Below are 23,792 nucleotides of genomic sequence, written 5' to 3' on the forward strand. Positions count from 1 at the left end.
ATCAATAGGCCCATAACTCTATGGCACTGTTAGCAGACATAATGACACGAGCGTAACTATGCTAAGCATACTTAAATGTATAGCATTGGCAATGTATACTTTAGCTTCTGCGTACTTGCGCATAAGCTAACGACCAGTTTCCGTTGTCAACGAGAACGTATAGCAAGAGTCTAAAGATTAGACTCTCAACTTTTTTTTTCCAGTGTCGCCAGTATCCTTGTCAGTGGCAGGACGGAGACGCGACGTTTCCCTAGACGCACATCGTGCATGAGACCAGCAAAATGGCCGGTTTTGTTGCCGCGACCGCTTTTTGGATTCCCTTGCTTTGCCTCACCACGTTCCCGAGGAACGCCCTCGCCCTGGAAGAGTGCGACAGGACGAGCGAGTTCCTAGGCGTAGGGAACGTGAGCCAGACCATCGAAGCGTCGGACGCCATAGTGTTCGGCCATCACTACATCAGCAACTCGAGCTACGTGTTTTGCATTAGGGTGGGATACAAGGCGGAGGGCGTCCCTAGTGAACTTGTAGTCTCGGGATACACCCACGACGGCCCCAGGGGAGAGAACCAGTCCTGTAAAGACTTTCGCGGCAATGTAGCCGTCTTCCTGAGGAAGATGGACGACGGTTCCGGGTATGGCCTCGTGGATCAGTCGCTGACACCGAAGGACTTACACAATAACTCTCTCAATTTCCTCAAATGTCTGCGGTACCACTTCATTCAGGAGGAAGGTAATTGCCCTGAAGTCTTGCATTCGGCGGATTACGTGAAGTAATAGTTTTCCCCTGAGAGGTAGTGGAAAAGATATCGCAAACATTAGCCAGGAATCCCATAGGCAATGTCCCCAAAAGTAATGTCTGATTCGCTCGTCAGTAGTACATTTGGTTTGCGTTCCTTTGAAAATGTTATTTAGACCCATGCGGACAAATACACTGTGAAACCTCTTTGTATGAACAAACTTTCAGGAGCGAAAGCCTCACTCCGACGTAGTACCACAGACTAGGCTAATTATTTATTGTCGTTTTTTTTATGTTGGTTAATCCTACCATCACTGTTTTCAGAGCCTAACATCGTAGTCACTGGTTACCTGCAGAAGGATTGGAGGTCTCTGAACCGGTATTACGTGGAAGAGGTGCCTCCAGCCACCTTAAATTGCAGCAATCTTAGGAAGGGGTTTGTTGAGATTGTTTGGGATTTGCCCGGGCATGAGGTAATTTCTTTGTGTTTTTAGTTTTCTGTGTTCACCTGTTAGCTTTGCCAAGCTATATAGCTTAGAGAAAGCAAGTGGGGAAAAGATTAGAATTGTCAGCTAATCTTGCAGTGACTGTTAAACAAATCGAATTGCAATTATATTACTTGATCTGTTCTTAACATATTGTACACAAGGCAAAATTCTCAGTGGAACCTCTCTCTTATTTTGCTGATGTTTAATCATAGTTGCTAAAAGAGTCAAAGCATCATTTCTCGCTACTTTTAATACGCTTAAAGTAATTTCAACCTTATTGACCCCCCCCCAAAAAAAAAACAATACCTTCGCCCTTTCCCTATCAGATGACAAGTGATGCATAACAGGATTCTGTTATCGAGTAATGTTCCTAAGCGCTCTGCTCTCATTTGCTCTTTTTTTTTTTTTCCTTTCTTTCATCTGCGCCATCGACCTAGCCATTCTCCAGTTCATTCATTTGCTAGTTATATAAAACGCCCAGATAATTTCATCCAAATGAGCTCACGACTGAAAAACTGATGAACAAATGTGCTATACTGTATGCTCATACTTTTATTAAAACTGACTGACTTTTTGATCAGATCTGACCAGAATTTCCCGTCGTTTTCAGCTGGGGCACGGAAACAGCATTGATGCAATTCGCAGCGGCAACTATTCTTGTTATTTACGCGAGGGCGACAGGCAGTCTCGTTCAGATTCCGTCCTTATCGAAGTTCTAGGTACGTAACGGCCTAACTTTGGAAATCGAGTTAGATCTATAGCCACTGCCGTTTTCCCTCCTCACGAGCTAATGATGAGGTCCTCCTGCAACAGTAGACCTTTATTTGTGGTCCTGCCATCTTTATTCGCTTCATGTGTCGATAAAAGGAAGTTGCAAAATCGTATAAACAAAAGAAAACAACAGTGGTTTGGTAATCAATTTTCCTTTCAGCCTTCGAAACGAATTGAACGCCATTCAGGCTCTTTAATTCCGTTTGGATTTCATTCGTTTTGCTTTAAAGGTTCGAGAAGTAGTTGAATTCCAAGGATTCCAATCTTATTTTTTATAGTCCTAGATGGATTGAATTCCAGGAATTGTTAAAATATTTCAAATGAGATCGAGTTTTGTTTTTCATTAATCAGAATTTCGAAACATTCTCTATTTTTGCTTACAAATCGAACTCCTTAAAACCTCAGTTCCATTGTTAGATTTCTCTGAAGAGGCTTTGAATTCATTTTTGTTTTTAAAAATGGAACGAAACACATCTTTAAACCGTTAAAAAAAATTGTACTTGCGCTCATTCTCTCGATTTCTTGATGAAAAACAAAAATATTGAAGGCAGTTATTTTCTCCTCCTCAAAAATAGGTCCGAATTCGAACATGCTGGCACTGACTTCGGCTTCCCCGAACGTCACAATCCATGACGAGGATGATGGGGCCGAGTTTCCCGTTCAGTGGAACGCCTCCTTCGTGGCTTATCCAAGGGACGTCAGCTTCACTTGGAAACACGAAGGTAGTACTACGGTAACGCCTCGACTTGACAGCTTCGGTCCTAAAAGTTGCTTCATAGCGCAACCGCGAGGTTTTCCTCCTGTTACACCTTGCAGGGCTTCTTGCTGTCAATTTCCCTTTCAGCGCTGAATGACCAAATCTTATAGGTCCCATCAGCTCGTGGCCTAAATTCTACATTCTATCTGTCAACTTATCGGACCTCGACTTTTGGCAGCGTCAGAACTATCAGCTCCCATTTTGCGATTATTATTTTTATGATTATTATTTTACTGTTCTTGTCAGCTACCATCTTCTGATTATGTCAGTTACCATTTCATGATTATTTTTATGATTATTATTTCTCTGTAATTGTCAGTTACCGGTTTATGGTGATTATTGTTTCCCAATGATTTCATTTCTGCTAAGTGTAATATACAGGTTAGATTAGGATAGGAACCATGTCGCCCTACTGTTAACTATAAAATAGCTAGAAAATTTTTAATGGAAAGACTACAATATAAGTACTTTGTTGCGTATCAGATAGGCCAGGTTCCCACAGCATCTGTCGAGTTGAGTTCTCGGTATAAGATCATTATTACTCGCCTTAAAACTGACATCAGAACCATGTCAGTGAAGTTTACTTGTAGTTAACAGAGAGAGAGAGAGAGAGAGAGAGAGAGAGAGAGTAACTTCACAAAAAGCTAAAGTAAACTGTATTCCCACCGACAGGAAAGCTCCTCGGAACCTTCGCCTGCAACTCCGATAGACCGAACGACAACTTCTCCTGCGATTACGCCGGCGGTCACGTGACCTTGACTCTCCGGAGGCCCTCGTTAGCCGACGCAGGGAACCACGCCCTCGAAGTCGCCGTGCTGAGGAACGGCGAGGTCGTCCTGGAGGAAGAACTCGCTTGGCAACTGGAGGTTTTAAGTGAGTGCCGGAGTTTCCGAGAAGCTTAGAGCGCTCGTTTCCAAGTAATGTTTCTTCTCTTATATTTGCACATTCAGCGGCTTTCATTCATATGCGCAGTTTCTCTGTCTGTTGTCAATTTTTTTTTTTTTTTATGGTGGGGAGAGAGAGAGAGAGAGAGAGATAGTGTGATCGCCCAGGTATTGCTGATGGATTCATACAGTATTAATTATTGCTGATAGATTCATATCAAAGACTATTTTGGAAAATACAGGCTGTACACACATACGAGAGAGAGAGAGAGAGAGAGAGAGAGTAGTCATTCAAAAATGGTATAGACAAAACACACGACTAAACTGAAACCTCAAATCACAGTTTCAACACCAAAATGGCGATAAACTCAGCAAACTACTAAAAGGTATGAACACGACAAGGCACGGGGCGGGGGGGGAGGGGTGGGCGAGTATGCATCACCAAATAAAAGGAAAAACTCAACATTTGTTTTACAACACAAATACAATTTTCAAGGATTACACTCTCTCTACAATTGCCATATAAGAAAATATTCAACAGTTATTCAATATGTGTTTCTTAGCAAGGGTAGAATTTAAGAATGGACAAAAACATACATTTAACACACACAGAGAGAGAGAGAGAGAGAGAGAGACTAAAGAAAAGAGAACTTAAATAAACTTTTGCTGCTGCTGTTAATCTTCTCCCTTCCATAACTCAGTAGTAGCAGTAACAAAGTAGCCATCAAAAGCAGTAGACCTGATACTTCTCCAGTAGGCTTAAGTGACGTCACATCCTCCTAAAGTAGCTATCAAAAGCAGTAGGCCCAATACTTCGCCAGCAGGCTTAAGAGACGTCACCTTCGAAAGTAGCTATCAAAAGCAGTAGGTCTAATAAGTTCCCCAGTAGGCTGACGTGACGTCACAGCCTCCTAAAGTCAAGTCACTCAATCCATTCATCTCTCTCCACCTGAAGGTCGCGACCTGGAGGTCACACTCGTCCTCCAGACACCAGATTTCACGGAGGTCCTTCAGGGCGACGTCTTGGAGAAGAACCAGGACTTCATCCTCGAGTGTAGGGTCGTTGGACACCCCGTGGAGAACGTCACCCTCAAGTTTTATCCTTGCGAATCGCTCAGGAACTGTTCTTTGGAAGGTCTCCTGGATGATGAGGTGACTCTGGACTTTCTGATTTTATTATTATTATTATTATTATTATTATTATTATTATTATTATTATTATTATTATTATTATTATTATTATTATTATTATTCGGAAGATAAACCCGTGTTCATATGGAACAAGCCCACCACAGGGCCCTTAAACTTTAAGTTTCAAGTCTTCCAAAGAATATGGTGCTCCTTTGAAAAAAGTTACAGAAAACGACAGGAAATACAGAAAGAAGAGATTAGTTAGCAGAAAACAAAGATAAATTAACAAATTAATGAATAAATAGGTAAAAATACAAATAAGTTGAGTACAGGGAATATTATTTTAAGAGAGTAATGCAACGCATCTTCGCCGGAACTTTTGGGGTGTGAGGAATAAAGGACCTCTGGAGCTGAGGGGTTTGACAACGTGGTACATTTATTATATATTGGTGTTGCTGTTCGGCAGGAAAAGCTGATGGGGGATCAATCGTGAATGTCAAAGATCTCTGCTGAAATACAACTTATGAAAAATTGACAAACAAGAGACCATCCGTCGATGGTCCAAGTCATAACTGCGACTGTTAGGAAACGGAAATCCACCACCACGAACCACTCCGTCTAAAAAGAGATAAATCTCTGGCAGAAGCAAACATCCACACCAAAGAACAGTATTCCAGTAAAGGAAGTACAGATGACCTATAACAGGTTGCATTGATTTTATAAACTTCGTCAATTCGTTTCCCAGAGCTGCGTTCCCAGGGGGAAAAACTGAAGTCTTCTTATCTCCTTTGTAGATAAGCTTCGAAACATCTGCAGCGTCGCCCTTTTCTGTTAACGGATAGCGACGCACGAAAGCATCCGGATTGGATCCTCCTGCTTGCAGGTGGGGGGGAGGGGGATAGCAGTGCCGTCAGTGCACCTCATGCGGTGCACTGTAGGCATTACTGAAGGTTCTTTGCGGCGTCCACTCGGCACCTAGTTGCAACCCCTTTCATATACTCTCTTTCTTCCGTCTGACTTTCCTGAACCCTCTTCTAACAATTGTTGCAGAGTGCAGCTGTGAGGTGTTCCTCCTGTCACACCCGTTAAACCTCTTACTCTCCAGTTTTTCTTTTCAGCGCTGAATGACCTCATCATGGCTCCCACTATAGCGCAGGGCCTCTGGCCTAAATTCTGTATTCCATTGTCTGAACGCGTCGACAGTGCTCAGAGTTTCTTTATATATAAGTTCTTCATGTTTCTTCTTAGTCATTAACTTCCTTTGAGATGATCTCATCGAATACTTGTTCGAATCCTGCTTGGCTGTTTAAACTCAGTGACGGGAAGTGGTATTCGAACCAAATGTCACTGTGTTTGTCATTCATTTTATCTCAGGAGGATATCCTGGCCGACGATGGCAGCTGGAAGCAGCCAGAGCAGAATTTCCAACGATAATTATAGCTGTCGAAAATGTCAATGATGTGACGATAGACGCCGTTGCACTTCCTCAGGAAGGGACGTTGCACTGGCAAGATAGACTCGGTACGCATATGCGTATACAGTTACATGTATATATATGTTTTATTTTATTATAATTTTAGTTATTCTTATTGTCTCATAGTTCCTGTACTATACTTTTTTTGCCGTTACCAAATTTCAGTATAAGGGGCAAAGATATTCACATTTACAAAAAAATAAAAAGTTCCTTTTAAGTTTTCTGTAAAGGAAAACTATTGTGTCAGCTTTGTCTGTCCGTCCGCACTCTATTTCTGTCTGCCACAGATCTTAGGCTAGAGGGCCGCAATTTGCATGTTGATCATCCACCCTCCAATCATCAAACATACCAAATTGCAGCCCTCTAGCCTCTCTCCTCAGTAGTTTTTCTTTGATCTAAGGTTAAAGTTAGCCCATAATCGTGCTTCTGACAACGATATAGGAAAGGCCACCACCGGGCCATGGTTAAAGATTCATGGGCCGCGGCTCATACGGCATTATACCGAGACCGTCGAAAGATAGATCTATTTTCGGTGGCCTGATTATGCGCTGTACAGAAAACTCGATTGATCCGAGGAAACTCCGGCGCATTTTTTACTCGTTTTAACATTTATCCTAAAGAGTTGCCTAACTCTTGATCAGAACGGAAATCTTGCTGGCTGTAACCAGTTTTTTTTTTTCTTTCTTTCTTTTGTACAATTCTTTCAATTGCAGGATGTTACATTCTGCAACCGTTAATACACGGCTTTGAGTACATGTGCAAATAAGTAGATATTGTGAATGTATGTATACATTATTAACACACACATATATATATATATATATATATATATATATATATATATATATATATATATACATATATTATTATGATATAGAGAGTGTGTGTGTGTGGCATAATTGCGTGTTACATCTGCTAGACATAACACGCAAATATACAACACACACTTTTGACCCTATTTATTGTGACGCCAGTTCAGAAGAAAGAATAATGAATAAACATTCTGATTTTCAACACTGAATCCCGACCGGATTGAAATCAGCTTTTAACCTCTCTCTCTCTCTCTCTGACTATCTTTTGAATGTTTCAGTAGTCGCAGTTATGACTTGGACCAACGACGGATGGTCTCTTGTTCGTCACTTTTTCATAATTCTTATTTCAACAGAAATCTGTCACATTCGCGACCGGATCCGCTGAACAGCAGAAGCCCCAATATGGCATAAATGTGTCTCAGTTCGAGAGGTCGTTTTCTCCTCACACCGCTGGGCTGTGGAACAGCCCCCCTACTCCAGAAGTTCAAGCCAAGACGCAATGCATTACTGTCCCAATACAATTCTCTTTGCCTTTGAATGGTTTACTTAGATTTTTTAATCTGTTTATTTATTAATTTGTTATTTTTTTTTTCCTTTTTTCATAAGTGGTATCTCTTCTTTCCGTATTTCCTCTGCCTAATGCTATTTCTAATGATCACCATATTCCTTTGAGGCTAATTGAATTTTAAGTTCGTCCTCTGATACAATACACACACACACACACACACACAATATTAATAATAAATAATAATTATTATTATTATTATTATTATTATTATTATTATTATTATTATTATTATTATTATTATTTAATAAAACTTTTGACATCACATTGAACTCTTGCTAGACTCTCTAGTTATGTCAGTCAACCCATTTCTGTCTCTCAATTTCTCTCTTTCTCTCAATTTCTTTCTTTCTCTCAATTTGTCTCTCCCTCAGTTTCTCTCTTTCTCTCAGTTTCTCTCTTTCTCTCAATTTGTCTCTTTCTCTCAATTTGTCTCTTTCTCTCAATCTTTCTTTCCCTCAATTTCTCTCTTTCTCTCAATCTTTCTTTGTCTCTCAGTTTCTCTCAATCTCCCAGTCTCTCTTTCTCTCAGTTTCTCTCTTTCTCTCAGTTTTTCCCTCCCTCAGTTTCTCTCTCCCAATTTCTCTCTTTCTCTCAATTTCTCTTTCTCTCAGTTTCTCTCTTTCTCAATTTCTCTCTATCTCCCAGTTTCTCTTTCCCTCAATTACTCTCTTTCTCAATTTTTCTCTTTCCCTCAATTTCTCTTTCTCTCAATTTCTCTCTTTCCCTCAATTACTCTTGTTTTCAATTTCTCTCTGTCTCTCAGCTTCTCTCTATCTTTCAATTTCTCATTCTCTCAATTTCTCTCTTTATCTCAATTTCTGCCTTTCCCTCAATTTCTCTCTCAGTTTCTATCTTTCTCTCAATTTCTCTCTTTTCCTCAATTTCTCTCTTTCTCTCAATTTCTCTCTTTCTCTCAATTTCTCTTTCTCTCAATTTCTCTCTCTCAATTCCTCTTTCTTTCAGTTTCTCTCTATCAATTTCTCTTTCTCTCAATTTATCTCTCAGTTTCTTTTTCTCTCAATTTCTCTTTCTCACAATTTCACTTTCTCTCCGTTTCTCTCTTTCTATCAATTTCTCTCGTTCCCTCAGTTTCTCTTTCTCACAGTTTCTCTTTCTCTCAATTTCTCTCTCTCAATTTCTCTCGTTCTATCAGTTTCTCTCTCTTAATTTCACTCATTCTCTCAATATCTCAATTTCTCTCTTTCTCTCTTTCTATCAGTTTCTCTCTCTCTCAATTTCTCTCTCTCAATTTCTCTCGTTCTATCAGTTTCTCTCTTAATTTCACTCAGTCTCTCAATATCTCAATTTCTCTCTTTCTCTCTTTCTATCAGTTTCTCTCTCTCTCAATTTCTCTCTCTGAACTTCTCTTTCTCTCAGTTACTCTTTTTCTTCCAATTTCTCTCTCAGTTTCTATTTCTTTCAATTTTTCCCCTCTTCTCAGTTTCTCTTCTCTCAATCTTTTTTTCTTTTTTCAATTTCTTTTCAGTCAGTTTCTCTCTCAATTTCTCTTTCTCTTAATTTCTCTTTCTCAACTTCTCTCTCAGTCAGTTTCTCTCTTCTCTCAATTTCTCTCTTTCAATTTCTGTATTTCTTTGTCTCACCATTACTCTCGCTCCCTCAATTTCTCTCTTTCTCTCAATTTCTCTCTTTCCCTCAATTTTTCTCTCAATTTCTCTTTTCTGCCTAATTTTCTTCTCAAATTTTTCTCAATTTCTCTAATTTCTTTTTCAGTCAATTTCTCTCTCTCCCAATTTCTCTCTTTCTCTCAATTTCTCTGTTTCTTTGTCTGTCAATTTCTCTCCCATAATTCCTCTTTCTCTCAGTGTCTCTCTTTCTCTCAGTTTCTCTTTCAATTTCTCTCTTTCTCTCAATTTCTCTCTCTCCGTCTCTCACCACCATCTTATATAAATCTTCCAGAATCAGCCTAAGCTCTTGGGTACTCACTCCACCGAGCTGACGGTCCTGAGGGCAGAGAAGACCCAGGTGTGGCAAGGAGGTGCCAGTACCCAGGGCATTTACGTGTGCGTGGCCCAGAACGACCGCGGGAGCCCGTTTTCCAGCAGGAGAGTGCCCTTGGCTATATCAGGTAAGCAGCTACCGACAGCCACGGCAGGAGAAACAAATGACGGAGGAAACGAGTTGGACGGACTAGCAGACGACAAATGGAACGAACCAGTGAGAGAGGAAGAGTAAAACAAGAGACACGTAAAAATAGGAGAGAGGAATTTGAACGGGGAAAGAGAAAAGTAAAGCAAGCGGTTTTTTGTTTTCTGTAAAAGAAGATTGTTGCGCCGGCTTTGTCTGACCGTCCGCACTTTATTCTGTCCGTACTTTTTCTGTCAGCAGTTTTTCTGTCCGCCCTCAGATCTTAACAACTACTGAAGCTAGAAGGCTGCAAATTGTTATGTTGATAATCCACCCTCCAGTCATCAAACATACCAAATTGCAGTCCTCTAACCTCAGTATTTTTTTATTCTATTTAAGTTTAAAGTTAGCCATAATCGTACTTCTGGCAACGATATAGAATAGGCCACCACTGGGCAGCGGTTAAAGTTTCATGGTCTGCGGCTCATATAGCACTATACCGAGACCACCGAAAGATAGAACTATTTTTGATGGCCCTAATTACACTCTGTACAGAAAACTTGACTGCGTCGAAGAAAGTTCGGCGCATTTTTTACTTGTTTTTATTGTTCTGAAGAAAGAAGAATTAGGGAGAAAGAGCAAAAGAGGGTTGAAACAGAATAGGAAATGTCGATTTGACAATAATGAACATATAGATCTTCAGCCAGTTTGTAAGGCTAGGCCTATATTTTACCCAACAGACTATGGACACAATCTACCAATATCAATCGAGACAGAGATCAAGATGAAGGAATATGACAAGCCATTTTATTCTACAAACTCTTCTTCTTCACTCATCGAACTTATCGCCGGAGATGACGTCACCATGAGGTGCAGGAAAAACAAGATGGCGGACATAGAGGAAGGCGACTTTGAATGGCGCTTTCCTCAGGACTTCTGCGGTGAATGTGGTATTTATCTTTTATGTTAATTTGGGATAGAATTAGAAGTAGATTAGTAGAGTATACATACGTGCTAAATTTATTTAGCAATAAGAACGAGCCTTTTTAATTTGAGAATCAGCACCTCGGTTGCCTCCATAGGGGACCCTGGTTAGTGACTTTATTGATACCAAGTGGTGCACTGTAGGCATTACTTGGATAAGGGTCATTGCAGCGGCGTCCCTTCGGCCCCGTGCTGAGACCCCTTTAATGCAACCTTCTTACTCTCAATTTCGTATATTCCATTCCATTCCAATACCTCGATTCCAGAGAACATCACGAAAGAAGAGGAGGAACATGCCACCGTCCTGAAATGGAAGCTTGACAAAGACCTCCTTCGTTACAACGGCTCCTCATTCAGGTGTGGGCCTTTTACTAAAGAAATCATCGTCAGAGGTAAGTTATCGACGTTGTTAGACTGACCTGGCCTTATGCCAGCACTTGTTTTTGTTTGTTTCTGAGTCATTTTTTTATCTGTATGTGGTGCAACTGGAAACATTAGGCCTACGTGGTAAATGTAACCTCCATTCCTACTCGTCTCAAGGCTTAGCTCCAGTAGGCCTATATCGTCTTGGAAAGTTTGTTTATGTTGTAATAAATAAGTTATTCTCTTGATACATTATCTTATACCTTAATGTGCCTCACACATTATCCAGAGCCTGTGGCCCCAGAACTCCTAGACCATAAGCCATTCGTAGAAGTCGTCCGGGAGCTGGAGAAACTCACCCCCAGGAGCAGGATGAACTTCTCTTGCAGAGGGCGTGGCTTCCCTGACCCCATCGTGACCTGGACGAAGGTAGGCTACAGTATGCCACGTGACCTGATTAACAGAGAAGAGACATTCTTTTTTTAGATAGATGTAACTCTATATACTGAGAATCAATACAACTATATACCGTTTGGTTTTCAGGACGACGCCCCTCTGGAGAAGAGCCACGATTACACCCGGGTGGTTGGGGACACCCTGCAAATCAAAGCTCTCTTCGACGGCGATTTGGGCGTTTATAAGTGTAACGTAAGTTCCGCTTATAAATGCGCTTTGGTCTTTGATCTGTTATAATTTTCCTCTTCTTCCTCGCGACTTCTCAAAAGGGCGACCTTTTCCCTCACTGGTTATAAATGACCATTAATTCCTAGTTTTGATACGCGTGTTTCATTCATCAATGTCTGTGATAATATCACACTTAAACACTTACGGTATATTGTTAATAATTTCCATATTAATATAATGTACGCCAGTTACGACATTTAGACCCATGTGATTAGCATTAGTCACACGTAGCTGATGTGACAGTTGACTCGTTGACATTAAGGCCTGTGCAATCTGATCTTTTATCATGTAAATATGGGAAAATCAGTCCTTTTTTAGCCATTTTCCAGTTCGTATTTATTGCAAAATATACATTTTGGAATGTCCTTGAAAAATATGTCTTTTTTATGTAATCTTCGACATTCCCGAGAGTTCCTGAATCGGTGCTACTTTGGCTCGCTACTTACGCGTCACTTGACAAGAAGCCAAAAGTAGCGCCCCTGAATCTTTGACAACAGAAAACTATATATTTGATCTCTCTAATAGGAATGACATTCATCTCTCTCTCTCTCTCTCTCTCCCCGCAGGTTTCTAACAGAGCTGGCTGGAAGCACGACGAAGCGAGCATCTACCTGCCAAGCAATGACCGCCATGTCTACGTGATCATTTTCATCGTCGGCGTCGCCTGCATCGTCGTTGCCGCCCTTGGATGTCTTTTTTATGCCGCCAGGACCAAGGTGACTGCTCTCTCTCTCTCTCTCTCTCTTTTCTTCTCTCTCTCTCTCTCTCTCTCTCGTTGGAAATCAACTTGTGAATCGTAATTGCTTATTTGATCACATTAGAAACGACCTGTCAGAAATTTAAGTGTAGGCCTACTCTGCCGTGTGTTTATGCAATGCCAACATGCATCCAGAGAGAGAGAGAGAGAGAGAGAGAGAGAGAGAGAGAGAGAGAGAGAGATTATTAGAAACATATAAGGTAAATCGTCCAAAAAATATATATTATAAAGAAATGCTTTCATAAATGAAAGATATAAAGATAAGTCTAATCTAAAATTGACATCCTGTGTGTGTGTGAGAGAGAGAGAGAGAGAGTGATAATTAGAAACATATAAGGCAAATCGTCCAAAAAATATATATTATAAAGAAATGCTTTCATAAATGAAAGATATAAAGATAAGTCTAATCTAAAATTGACATCCTGTGTGTGTGTGTGTGTGTGAGAGAGAGAGAGAGAGAGAGAGGACAATTATTCGAAACATATGAGGTAACCCGTCCAAAAATTACCGAGAGAAAAATACTTCTATAAAGGATAGGTCTAATCAAAAATTGCTCTAACTTATCAATCCTTAAACTCTGAATAACCACCCTAAAACGCTGACTCGTGCAGTTACGTCAAAGTGACAAAGTTATACTTCATTCTAAAATTAGATAATGTATATTTTTTTTCATTCTTGGCCTGCAGTACCGACGCTCTCTGTCGAAGAAGGCGGATCTGGAATGGTTCAGGAATGGGGCGCCCGAGTGTTTCAGCCCGGGGCTGGAGCTGGTGAAACAAGCGGAGCTCCTTCCCTACGATATGTGCTTCGAGATCTCCAGGTCTCGGATCGTCATAGGTACGTTTGGGGGTCCTTGCTTTCTGTCTTTCTTGTTCTTCGTCTTCTTCTTCTACTGCTACTACTTTTTTCTTCTTCCTCTTCTCCACACTTACTACTACTACTACTACTACTTTTTCTTCTTCCTCTTCTAGCCTAATACTACTTCTTCTTCTTCAAACCTAATACTACTTCTTCTTCTTCTAGCCTAGTACTGCTTCGTCTTCTTCTTCTTCTAGCCAAATACTACTTCTTCTTCTTCTTCGTCTAGCCAAATACTACTTCTTCTTCTTCTCCTAGCCTAATACTACTTCTGCTTCTAACCTAATACTACTACTTCTTCTTCCTCTACCACTACCTTGTTTTCTTCTTCCTCTTCTAGCCTAATACCACTTCTTCATCTTCTTTCATCTAGCATACTAGTAGAACTACTATCAGTTCTCTCTCTCTCAAAATAACATTAGCCCCATGTTTGAATATTATAAAAAAAACTTAACGCTCTCCTTTGGTTATTTCCACGCACCTTCATCAAAACATTGTTTCCTGTTCGCTTAAAACTAGTATTATTACTATATATAAAGTGGCCTATATTTACGTTTGTATTTACTGAATCAGCAAGCTGCTAAGCTAATAACGAGATGTTAAAGTTTATAGACGCAATTTGAGGTCAGGTGGAGAATTATCCAAAACTGATGCGATGCCGCTAAACGAAATTAGAAAAATGTCCAGGGCTAAGGTTAGGTTATTTTAGATTAGGCTAGGGTTAGGTTAGGTTAGGTCGTTGATGCTTCAGTGGGTAGAATTTGGTCAAGTTGTGATTACCAAAAATTGACACAGTGAGATTAAACGAAATTAGACCAACTCAGCAGTTAGATTAGGTTAAGGTAAGGTTAGGTTAGGTTTGATTAGGTTAGGTCTTTGGTACTTCAGTCATACGAGAAGTTGAGAACAAGTCTTGTAAGAGACCAGTAACACCAACTGCGTTCTTCTGCAGAGACACTCCTGGGCGAGGGAGCATTTGGGCAGGTGTTCAAGGCAAAGGTGAACTACCTCTTCCCCCACGAGGAACGGACGACAGTGGCCGTGAAGATGGCCAAATCGAAAATGGACCCTTTACACAATAAAGGTCTGAGGTCAGAGGCCAAGATCATGATTCACATCGGGAAGCACGCCAACATCGTCAACCTCCTCGGAGTGTGCTCCTCGGGCATCGCTACAGATGGTCGGTTGATGAAGGGAACGCCCTGTACCCGCCCCTCTCTCTCTCTCTCTCTCATTCCCTTTAGTGTTTGTGGACTGCATATTTGTTTAGTTAGGCTTCTTTTAGTATTATGCTTTTCAAATCATGTATATTGCTGTTGATATTCTAGCAAGATTTTTGAGATTTACAGTAAATATATATATATATATATATATATATATATATATATATATATATATATATATCTAAACTTCAGGTGACTTCCTGGTCCTCGTTGATTACTGCAGGCATGGCAACCTGAAGGAGTACCTGACCCGACACAAGAAGAACTTCGTCCCAGACGGGGGCACTCCGAACTCCTGCAGGTCAAACAACCAAACAGAGTCAATCTCCATGAAGTGAGTGATTCCTTGAGCATCTTTTATGCACAGATAATTGATTTGGTCTTTTTCCATTTTTATTTTCTTTGTTTTGTTTGCGGTCAGTTGGATGTAATTATTGAGTTATATGCCAATCATTTTATGTTGTTTTTAAGTGATATATATTTTTTCTTTGTCTTTTTTGCCTTTTATTTGCTTTTCTTTCCAACTTCCATCAGTACATCAGGTTACTGGTAAATATATACAGTGTATATACACACACATATATGTACAAATATATATATATATATATATATATATATATATATATATATATATATATATATATATATATATATATATATATATATATATATATATATATATATATATATATATATATATCTGTTCCATTCCATTCCAAAGAGCAGAAGAATCCTCTTCTGAAGCTAAATCCATAATTGCCTATATATATATATATATATATATATATATATATATATAGAGAGAGAGAGAGAGAGAGAGAGAGAGAGAGAGAGAGAGAGAGAGAAATGAAAAAAATGTAACTTTGAACGGAAAGTGTTCTGTAAACATGCGCATTTCAAGGCTGCGTTTGTTGGTGAGGGGAATTTTAAAATAGCTGTTATCATTAGCACCATTGTGAATAAAATACCTCCCAATCAGATGTATTATTTATTTAAAAAAAAAAAGTATTCATCATTGAATCCCTCTCTCTCCCTATCAGTGATATTCTCTGGACGCCAATAAAAAAAAAAAAGATAAGTAAGCCTAATTGAGTCTCCCCTCCATCAAAGTTAGGCTTATTCACTAAACACCTGTCAAAGATTTAGAATGTATTTTTAAAAATCTCTCCCTCTCCATCAGAAGTATTCATCAGATACTAGTCGTAGGCGTAGGCCTAGTTATGACTGCTGATTCAGCAATTTGTTGATGAGGCAGCAGGACAGTGTGCAAGAATTCAACGATCACAAATAAATGTTCCCCAGCAACAGTTACACTTGATAGGCTACGTAAAGCCGTGTGGTACCACAGTACTACCACTGTAAGCTAATCGTTTATATAAGATCACTTGCAAGACAAAGAATAACAATCCACTTGCATTATTCACCTGCCCCCCCCCCTTTCCCCCATCTCAGGTCACTCCGACCTCCAGTCACCAACCTCCATCGCTTGTGATAACGGTTAATTTAAAATTCCCCTCACAGACAAGAGAAGCCTTCAAATGCATATGTTTGCGGGACATTTCTGCCCAAAATTACTTTTTCTTTCATTTACCAAAATATATGCATAAACTCATCTTACACCTCCATCCCAGAGATCTGAAGAAACCTTTTATGAAGCTAAATGCATAATTCCTCATTTATTAAAAAAAAAAAAAAAAATGTCCTCCTCAGTGATGCGGAAACGTTGTCCACAATGACGTACTCCAAGAGCCTGTGTGGATTCAGCACTAGCAGAGAAGACATGACGAAGAACGGTGGGCCTTTGACCCCACCTTCGCCCCTCCTCAGAGTCGAGAACCCGGCCTATCAGTTCATGCCCCACTCCAACCGCTGTGAGTATTCCTGTAGAGCAGGTCAACTCTTCGATTAGATCTTTAGGCGTGAGCGCCATCTTTTGTTTACTTTCATAAATCTCTTGTTGTGTTTATTTTCAACTCTGTTGCTGAGAAAAGTTAAGTATACCTTAGTTTTACCAGACCACTGAGCTGATTAACAGCTCTCCTAGGGCTGGCCCGAAGGATTAGACTTATTTTACGTGGCTAAGAACCAATTGGTTACTTAGCAACGGACCCTACAGCTTATTGTGGAATCCGGAACCACATTATAGCGAGAAAATGAATTCTATCACCAGAAATAAATTCCTCTAACTCTTCATGAGCCGGCGGCGGGAATTGAACTCCGGCCCATCGAATGACGGTCTAAAGCTCAACCGACTCGGCCAACAAAGGGCTTTTCTGTTGCTGAGAACTGGTCCCTCGATGGTAAGGTCGTTTGGCAGGAACGCCATCTTTTGTTTATCTTAAATCAGTTGTTGAGGTCTGGTCGCTCGTTGATAAGATCTTCAGCAAAATTTTATATTCCGTTTCCAATGATCTAGGAGAACACTAGCGAAAGGTGAATTCCCCTCGATCTTTTAAGCTCCGATATTCATGTATTTCTCGCGGGTTCCCTGTCTTTAAAATGCTAAACTGAATAAAAAAAAAAAACTAATTGTTAGTTTTTATTTGTGGTTTCTCCGCCAGTCGCGTCTCTGAGCGAGAGCGCCCTCCCCGAGACACCAGCCCCTTCAGTATACTCTGACATGGCCCCCCAGGAACTGCAGATCTTCCCCAGCGACCTCATCTCGTGGTCGTACCAGGCCGCCAAAGGGATGGAGTATCTCTCCATGAGAAAGGTATGCAGAACTCTTGATCATTAATATAAAAACGCATGATCTCAGTATTTCTTTTCGCAGTGGGTTATTCATTTGCTAATTAGTTTTTGCGGGTTATTTTTCCTATAAAAAAACAAAGACGAAAGTTTCCTTCTGGTCATGATTTGATCACCACCAAAGAAAAGTGTTTACAAAATAGATTAACCCAGCCCATGACATCGCCTGAATGTCTCTCCGTCTAGATGTGACGGTAGAAAGTCACCCATCTAAATAATATTGGTTATTTACGAACTGATTCATCATCCTTCTCAAATATCTTTAAATTTTCACTGTAAGATGGATTATAAAGCCACGAAAAGGAACGCTTTATTTATCAACGAATGTATAGCAGTGTAGCCACCCCTTGTTTTGTATTTTTCTTCCCTCTATGCCTGAACAGAGAGGGCCTGAGCCAATCCCATTTTTTGGCAACACTGTTGTACAGCGTAAAGACCGGTACGGACGCCACTTTTCCCATTTATCATGAGTTTCTTCTATGCTTAAAGATATATCTCCATTGAGGGACCCGGTCCTGGAGACGGTGATTGACGTCTGCAGGAAATTCAAATGGAATAAAGAAGACATGAAATAACAAAGGAATTTTCTCCATCCAGAACTGAGACATGTGGATTCAAAATATCCTCTCAAAATGGCAAGTGAACTTTAGTGGGTACGTCATCCCAAGTATAGGATAAGGCAGGAGATTTTCGGTAATCATCACCCCACTGTTTTACTGTCTAAAGCATCACTCAGAAACATTGCCTGTTTCCTTCTTGTTTCTCACTCATATCAACTGGACACCTGACATTCCTGTGTTATACCCTCTAGTGCACTACTCAGAACCATTACTTGACAGACCAAGAGACGGAGAAACATTACTTAAGCGGCCCGAATACTCATAGCGTAAAAATGACGATTTAATGATTCATCCAACTGCTTATTTCCAGGTTGTTCACGGTGATCTGGCTGCTCGGAACATCCTCCTCGACGGGAACTACATCGTCAAGATCAGCGACTTCGGATTTGCCAAAGATGTCAACCGCGGAAACTACAAGAAGAGCGGCGAGTCGCCGGTAACGATTTGTCAGAGAGATAGATAAATAAACAGATAGGTGTTGTTCTCACCGACAGAATAGAATTCGAGACTAATTTAATTTTACAGTCGTTCAAGTTGGTATTGTTTCTCATCTATAGACCTGTAATGCCTTGAAAGGCGTCTTTCTCACGTCCCTTCTTTTCCCGATATCCGCAGAAATGCCCCATGCCCGTGCGGTGGATGTCCCCAGAGTACCTCAGGGAGGACGTGCGCTCCATCCAGAGCGACGTGTGGGCGTACGGCGTCGTCCTGTGGGAGATCTTCAGCCTGGGGAACATTCCTTACTTCGACAAGGACTTCAACAATGATTTCGTTCAGATGATCGAAGACGGCTACAGACTGCCCTGTCCAAAATACGCCCCAGAGGAAATGTGAGGATTTGGAAACTCCCTCTTCTTCTTCTTCTTCTTCTTCTTTATTGTTATTATTATTCAGAAGATGAACCCTATTCTTATGGAACAAGCCCACCACAGGTGCCATTGACATGAAATTCGAGCTTCCAAAGAACATGGTGCTCAGTAAGAAGTAAGAGAAAGTAAAGGGAAATAGGGAAAGAAGAGATCTCACTTATTAAAAAGAGAAAATAAATTAATAGGTAGATAAAAATGTATTAAAATGCAGGGAGAATAACATTAGGGTAGTAATGCATTGCCTCTTCTTCTTCTTCTTCTTCTTCTTCTTCTTCTTCTTCTTCTTCTTCTTCTTCGTTGAGTTCTGTGAAGTGCTGTGACCATTACCTCACTAGGAAACTTTTAAACTTCCTTTTACACTGTTCGTTAATCTTGTCTTTGTCGTGAATATCCTGGGTTTTTGTGAGGTCTCTTTGATACAAGAAAATGGGAATGTTTGCCATCGGTTAGAAAGGTTTGTCCTAGATTTAGAGGAATGCCAATATAATGTACAAGTTTAGCATTGTTGTCTTGGGAAATTCAAAGCATTTATAAACTGATTCACGTTATTATTAACTTTGATATAGAAAATATGAGGAATATTCCTTAAAATGCATCAAATAACTTTTGTACTGAGGAAATTTCATCGAAATTGACAAGCATATCATTACATTGCCTTCGAAACTTCAAAGAATTACGCGGTGTTTCATGAGCTAGTTTTCTCTCGTAAGGAATCTACAGAACTGGCGTAATTAAAAAGAGTTTAAACCTTTCCAGGAACAGGGAAAATACGTAACTAGTTCTCTGCAAATGAGCACAGGGCAGAGCTAATTTCCATGTAGGATCTCTCTTGAGACTAGCGAAGGTGCTACTTTGGCTTGTTATGTACTCGTCACCTACTCCGGAGTGCTAGTGCTAAACATGGCGGAAGTTCCTTGGGATGCTGCGTTTAGTACTAGCCCCTCGGGGTAGGTGACGCATAAATAACAAGCCAAAGTAGCACCCTAGCGAATCTAGCACTGGAATGTCTCGTGTGTCCTTCCAGATGCAGAATGATGCAGGAGTGCTGGCAGAAGAATCCCATGGACCGGCCTTCCTTCACAGCTCTGTTAACGCGGATGAGGCCTTTGCTCTGCGTAAGACAAGTCGAGGTAATTATTCATTTTTATTCTGTTCAATAGCCCTAAGAATGATTGATGAGTGGAATGGAACATATAAGTAATGCCTTCAGTGCACTGACATTACTGAAATACATTTTCGTTTGAAAGCTCCAATCACTTTAGAAATATGTGAAATCGACCATTTTAGTATTCTTATATGCCTCGTTTCACAGCCTCCATGTTATCTCTCGATCACTCGGCCTATTCCTTTCAAATTTTGAAGCACTGTCAACAAGGCCCTTATCAAAACACTTGATAATTCCAGACTTCAAATAGATAGAATATAGTCTCCAAGAATATTGTAATCTTCATTCACTTTACTGATAACTGTAGGCTCCATAAGCTACAATGTTTAGCAAACCATTAATTCTTTTCTCCTGGTAATAGCCTAAAGATCTGCGTGCGCAGTGATTAAGAAGCTTTCGTGGGACTAAAGACTGTGTCTCTCAGCCACGTGCGTAAGATGGCTGCCTTCTGATCGAGTAGATTATCTGTCACTGGGTCAGCATCAGTAACCCGGGCAATTCGTTGCTGCTTCACTCTGATTCTTGTGAAAACAGCCTTCATACTGTTGCTTGATACCTTGCCGAGTTGCCATTCGCTAGCAAGCAGTATTGTTAAAAGCAGACCCATTTCCTTTTAATTTTGTTGTTCTAATATAAAAAAAAAGTTAATAAAGATAGTTATGTTGGTACTGTAAGTGAGTACAAACAGAAAGTTATAGATTGAAGTTCATGTACTTCCATCTTTCCAGCACTTCGACTCCATAAACAAACTCTATGACATGCAGACGATGAGCACCTTCTTGGCTTCCCTCCAGAAGCCTAGTTACGAAACTCTGACGAACTACCAGGGTTCTGAAGATCTGCAAGTCTCCCTAGAGTTCAGTGACTCCCTGAGGGCCTTGGAAATAGATAAATCTCCCAAAATCATGGTCATTCCTCCCAGTGAAGCAAGTTCTGTTTCCCTCTGCAGAAGAGATATTGCAAAACAATCTGACGGATATCTGCGCATGAGCCTGTGTACTTCTAAGAATATCCCTGATGTTTCAGAAAAATAACCTCAGGTTGTCTTTGATGTTTCAGAAAAATAACCTCAGTGTCCCCTACCTTTATAGAAAGTAATCCAAAATGTTTAAAGCTTGAAAAATAACTTCCAGTGTATCCATATTGTTTTGATAATGTCCAAATAACATCCTAATGTTTAGGCTTTGCACTCCAAAATTCAAATGATGTCCCAGTGTTTAGATTAAGCACAACTTTCACAAGTAGGGCCCTGATTCAATACCGAATGAGTGGCAATGTTTGTGCCTTCACTAGATACAGTTTGATATGTCCATAATGCAAGTACAAATTGAAACTGCAGAATACTCAAAGTACAAAGCAAATGGTTTTCGTCCCATCTCTTCTTATCTCTGTTTTCTTACTAATATCCGCATTACTTAAGGCTCTTTGCAGCGTCCCTTCGGCCCCTAGCTGCAACACCTTTCATTCTTTTACCTGTAACTTCCTTCATATTCTCTTTCGTCCATCTTACTTCCCACCCTCTCTGACAATTGTTTCATAGTGCAACTGCTTTGAGATTTTCCTCCTGTTACATCGTTCAAACCTTTTTACTGTCAATATCCTTTTCTGCATTGAATGACCTCTTCATAGGTTCCAGTGCTTGACCTCTGACCTAAATTCTATATCCCATTCTCTTCCACTAATCTCCACTTCCCAATTTAGCTGGACGACTTTCTCTCTGCCTTTGTCAAGTTTGAGAGCTAACAAGACGAGTAGATATCTCACAGCGATGTCTCTTTCAGGCAAAGGGAAGAGGAGATGTTTAGTTATTTTAAAGGTCTGTTTAGCCTGAGTTTCAAAATATACTTCTTTTATTATTTGCTCCCTTTCGGAAGGGAGACGAAGATGTTGTCAAGATGATTGTCATGCTGATGGCATTGGTGAGGAAGATAATAATAACTAAAGATGTACATGATGATGATTGTAATAGCGTAAGGTTGTACCCATTATTTTGTAATGTGAGCAAAACTTAAAGGAACTTTCCACTTTGAAGTATGAAGAAACTAGTGATTCATATGTTTTATTGTCATTATAACATAGTATAATTCATTTTAGGGGAAATTTACAGTAAGGGATCCTGAAAATATCAAAGTTTTGCTAAGACTGCTTTTAAAATTACAGGAAATAGACAACATGGGATTCCAATGTCGTACGTTTAAATTTTTGTTTACTAACTTTAACATTCAAGTCAATTATCTTCAGTTGCCCGCATGCATTTAAATACTGTATAAAAGTTTACCTTCACCAATGCATATTATTCCAAATGTTTTAAAACTGGACTGTCCATGATGTTATGGTGCAATCATTTAAAACACTGAATGTGTTTTTCTTTTGTATTTATATATATGTGTGTGTGCCTTTGTCACTTTTTATTGATTTAGTCTGATTTTTTTTATATTTTTGTACTTAAAGCTTCTGACTCCAGTAATTCTACTGAAGGAAATATTTTCCGTGTGTCCTAACACTTTCCTTAGGAAAACGAGCCTGCTGAGTACAATTTTGTCAGTGAGTCGAGTCAGATCAGTACTACTGATCTTGTTTGCATTTACTTCAGTAAAATAGGAGGCAAGAGCTTAAAGGCATATGTAAAAGTTTTTTGAGGTCCTTCAAAAACTTGCAACTTGTCTGCTAGTTACACGCTCTGTACCAGTTTTTTTTTTTATAATCTTATTTCAAATTAGGCCTATGTGGCTACCATGTTTATTTTTAGCTTGAATATTAGCAAGTTTTCTTTCGTTCTGTCAGAAAAAAAATGTGTGCACCGTGTAAGTACAGGTATATTTCAGGTAGACTTGGTTCACTCAGAGTATTGTACAAATGTATTAGTGTTAAGAATGCATCTGAGATAACAGTCTCAGATCATAGAGCAAGAATCAAACCTCACAATTTGTAGTATTACGTAACTGTATACATATTCCTTCGTTAATGCTACACAGATTTTGTTATGCCACAATAATGAATGATGATAGTTTTATTGATGCTGTTGTTTTTGTTTAGTTTAAGAGGAAATATTTTAATGCTTTTGTAAAACGTGTATGCAGGGGAGAAAACTGTGGAGCTCGGTTGTTTTACAGTTAGAAAACATTCGGCTGTTAAGTTACCTCTCTTGAACACATGAAAAATGGAAAAGAGACGTTCCATTAAAACATGAGTTACCTCACTTGAACGCATGAAAAATGGAAAAGAGACGTTCCATTAAAACATGATTTACCTCACTTGAACGCATGAAAAATGGAAAAGAGGCGTTCCATTAAAACATGATTTTTATGACAGCTGTAAAGCAGTCTGGTAATATTTTGAGGTGGGCGTGGAACATGGTGACTTTTACCCAAGTACCCCTTTAAATTCATGTCTAATTCTTTTTCTCCTGGGAAAGAATTAGATGTTAAAGAAAAATGGCTACGGGAGACAAATCTATTTTTAAAGGCCTGTGTAAAGGATTTTTTAAATCGAGGAAAATGAGAGGAATGCTTACTTTGAACTTCCCATAGTTCATGACATTTTAATCATTCAACTGTTCAGTAAAAGAAGCCTGTTGTTAAAATATGTATTCACCTATTATGTATATTATTTAAGACTGCTAATACTCTCTGATTATGGTAAACTGTGTATTAAACCTCTGTGGTTTGCCATTTGCTTTTATTTCATGACCTGAGGAGAATCTGGGATGTAAATGGATTGATTTTAAAAAGTTATAGATAGCTAATTTGCATTTATTGTGCTTGTCAGTCTAAATGTCAAATCGGCTAATGACAGGGGCGTTACTTTAATATTACT

General features: G+C 39.7%; 1 protein-coding gene across 3 annotated transcripts; it reads left to right on the forward strand.

Annotated features, from left to right (window-relative positions):
• Positions 1 to 244: 244 nt before the first annotated feature.
• LOC136841416 (vascular endothelial growth factor receptor 1-like) lies at positions 245 to 23,645 on the forward strand. Of its 3 annotated transcripts, none has more exons than XM_067108338.1 (21): positions 245 to 729; positions 1,060 to 1,208; positions 1,834 to 1,942; positions 2,570 to 2,716; positions 3,424 to 3,624; positions 4,591 to 4,787; positions 9,538 to 9,706; positions 10,446 to 10,655; positions 10,956 to 11,081; positions 11,342 to 11,481; positions 11,596 to 11,700; positions 12,303 to 12,452; positions 13,180 to 13,330; positions 14,304 to 14,531; positions 14,767 to 14,908; positions 16,285 to 16,445; positions 17,136 to 17,287; positions 18,253 to 18,378; positions 18,558 to 18,772; positions 19,836 to 19,941; positions 20,705 to 23,645. In XM_067108338.1, the coding sequence occupies exons 1-21, from the start codon at positions 282 to 284 to the stop codon at positions 21,008 to 21,010; spliced, it is 3,738 nt and encodes a 1,245-aa protein (XP_066964439.1). In that variant the 5' UTR covers positions 245 to 281; the 3' UTR covers positions 21,011 to 23,645. The 3 variants fall into 3 exon arrangements, with proteins under 3 accessions (XP_066964439.1, XP_066964441.1, XP_066964440.1); XM_067108340.1 differs by lacking the exon at positions 20,705 to 23,645 and adding an exon at positions 20,338 to 20,481; XM_067108339.1 differs by lacking the exon at positions 14,304 to 14,531.
• The last annotated feature ends 147 nt before the right edge of the window (positions 23,646 to 23,792 follow it).

Source organism: Macrobrachium rosenbergii, chromosome 9 (assembly GCF_040412425.1).
Source record: "Macrobrachium rosenbergii isolate ZJJX-2024 chromosome 9, ASM4041242v1, whole genome shotgun sequence".
Taxonomy (NCBI): domain Eukaryota; kingdom Metazoa; phylum Arthropoda; class Malacostraca; order Decapoda; family Palaemonidae; genus Macrobrachium; species Macrobrachium rosenbergii.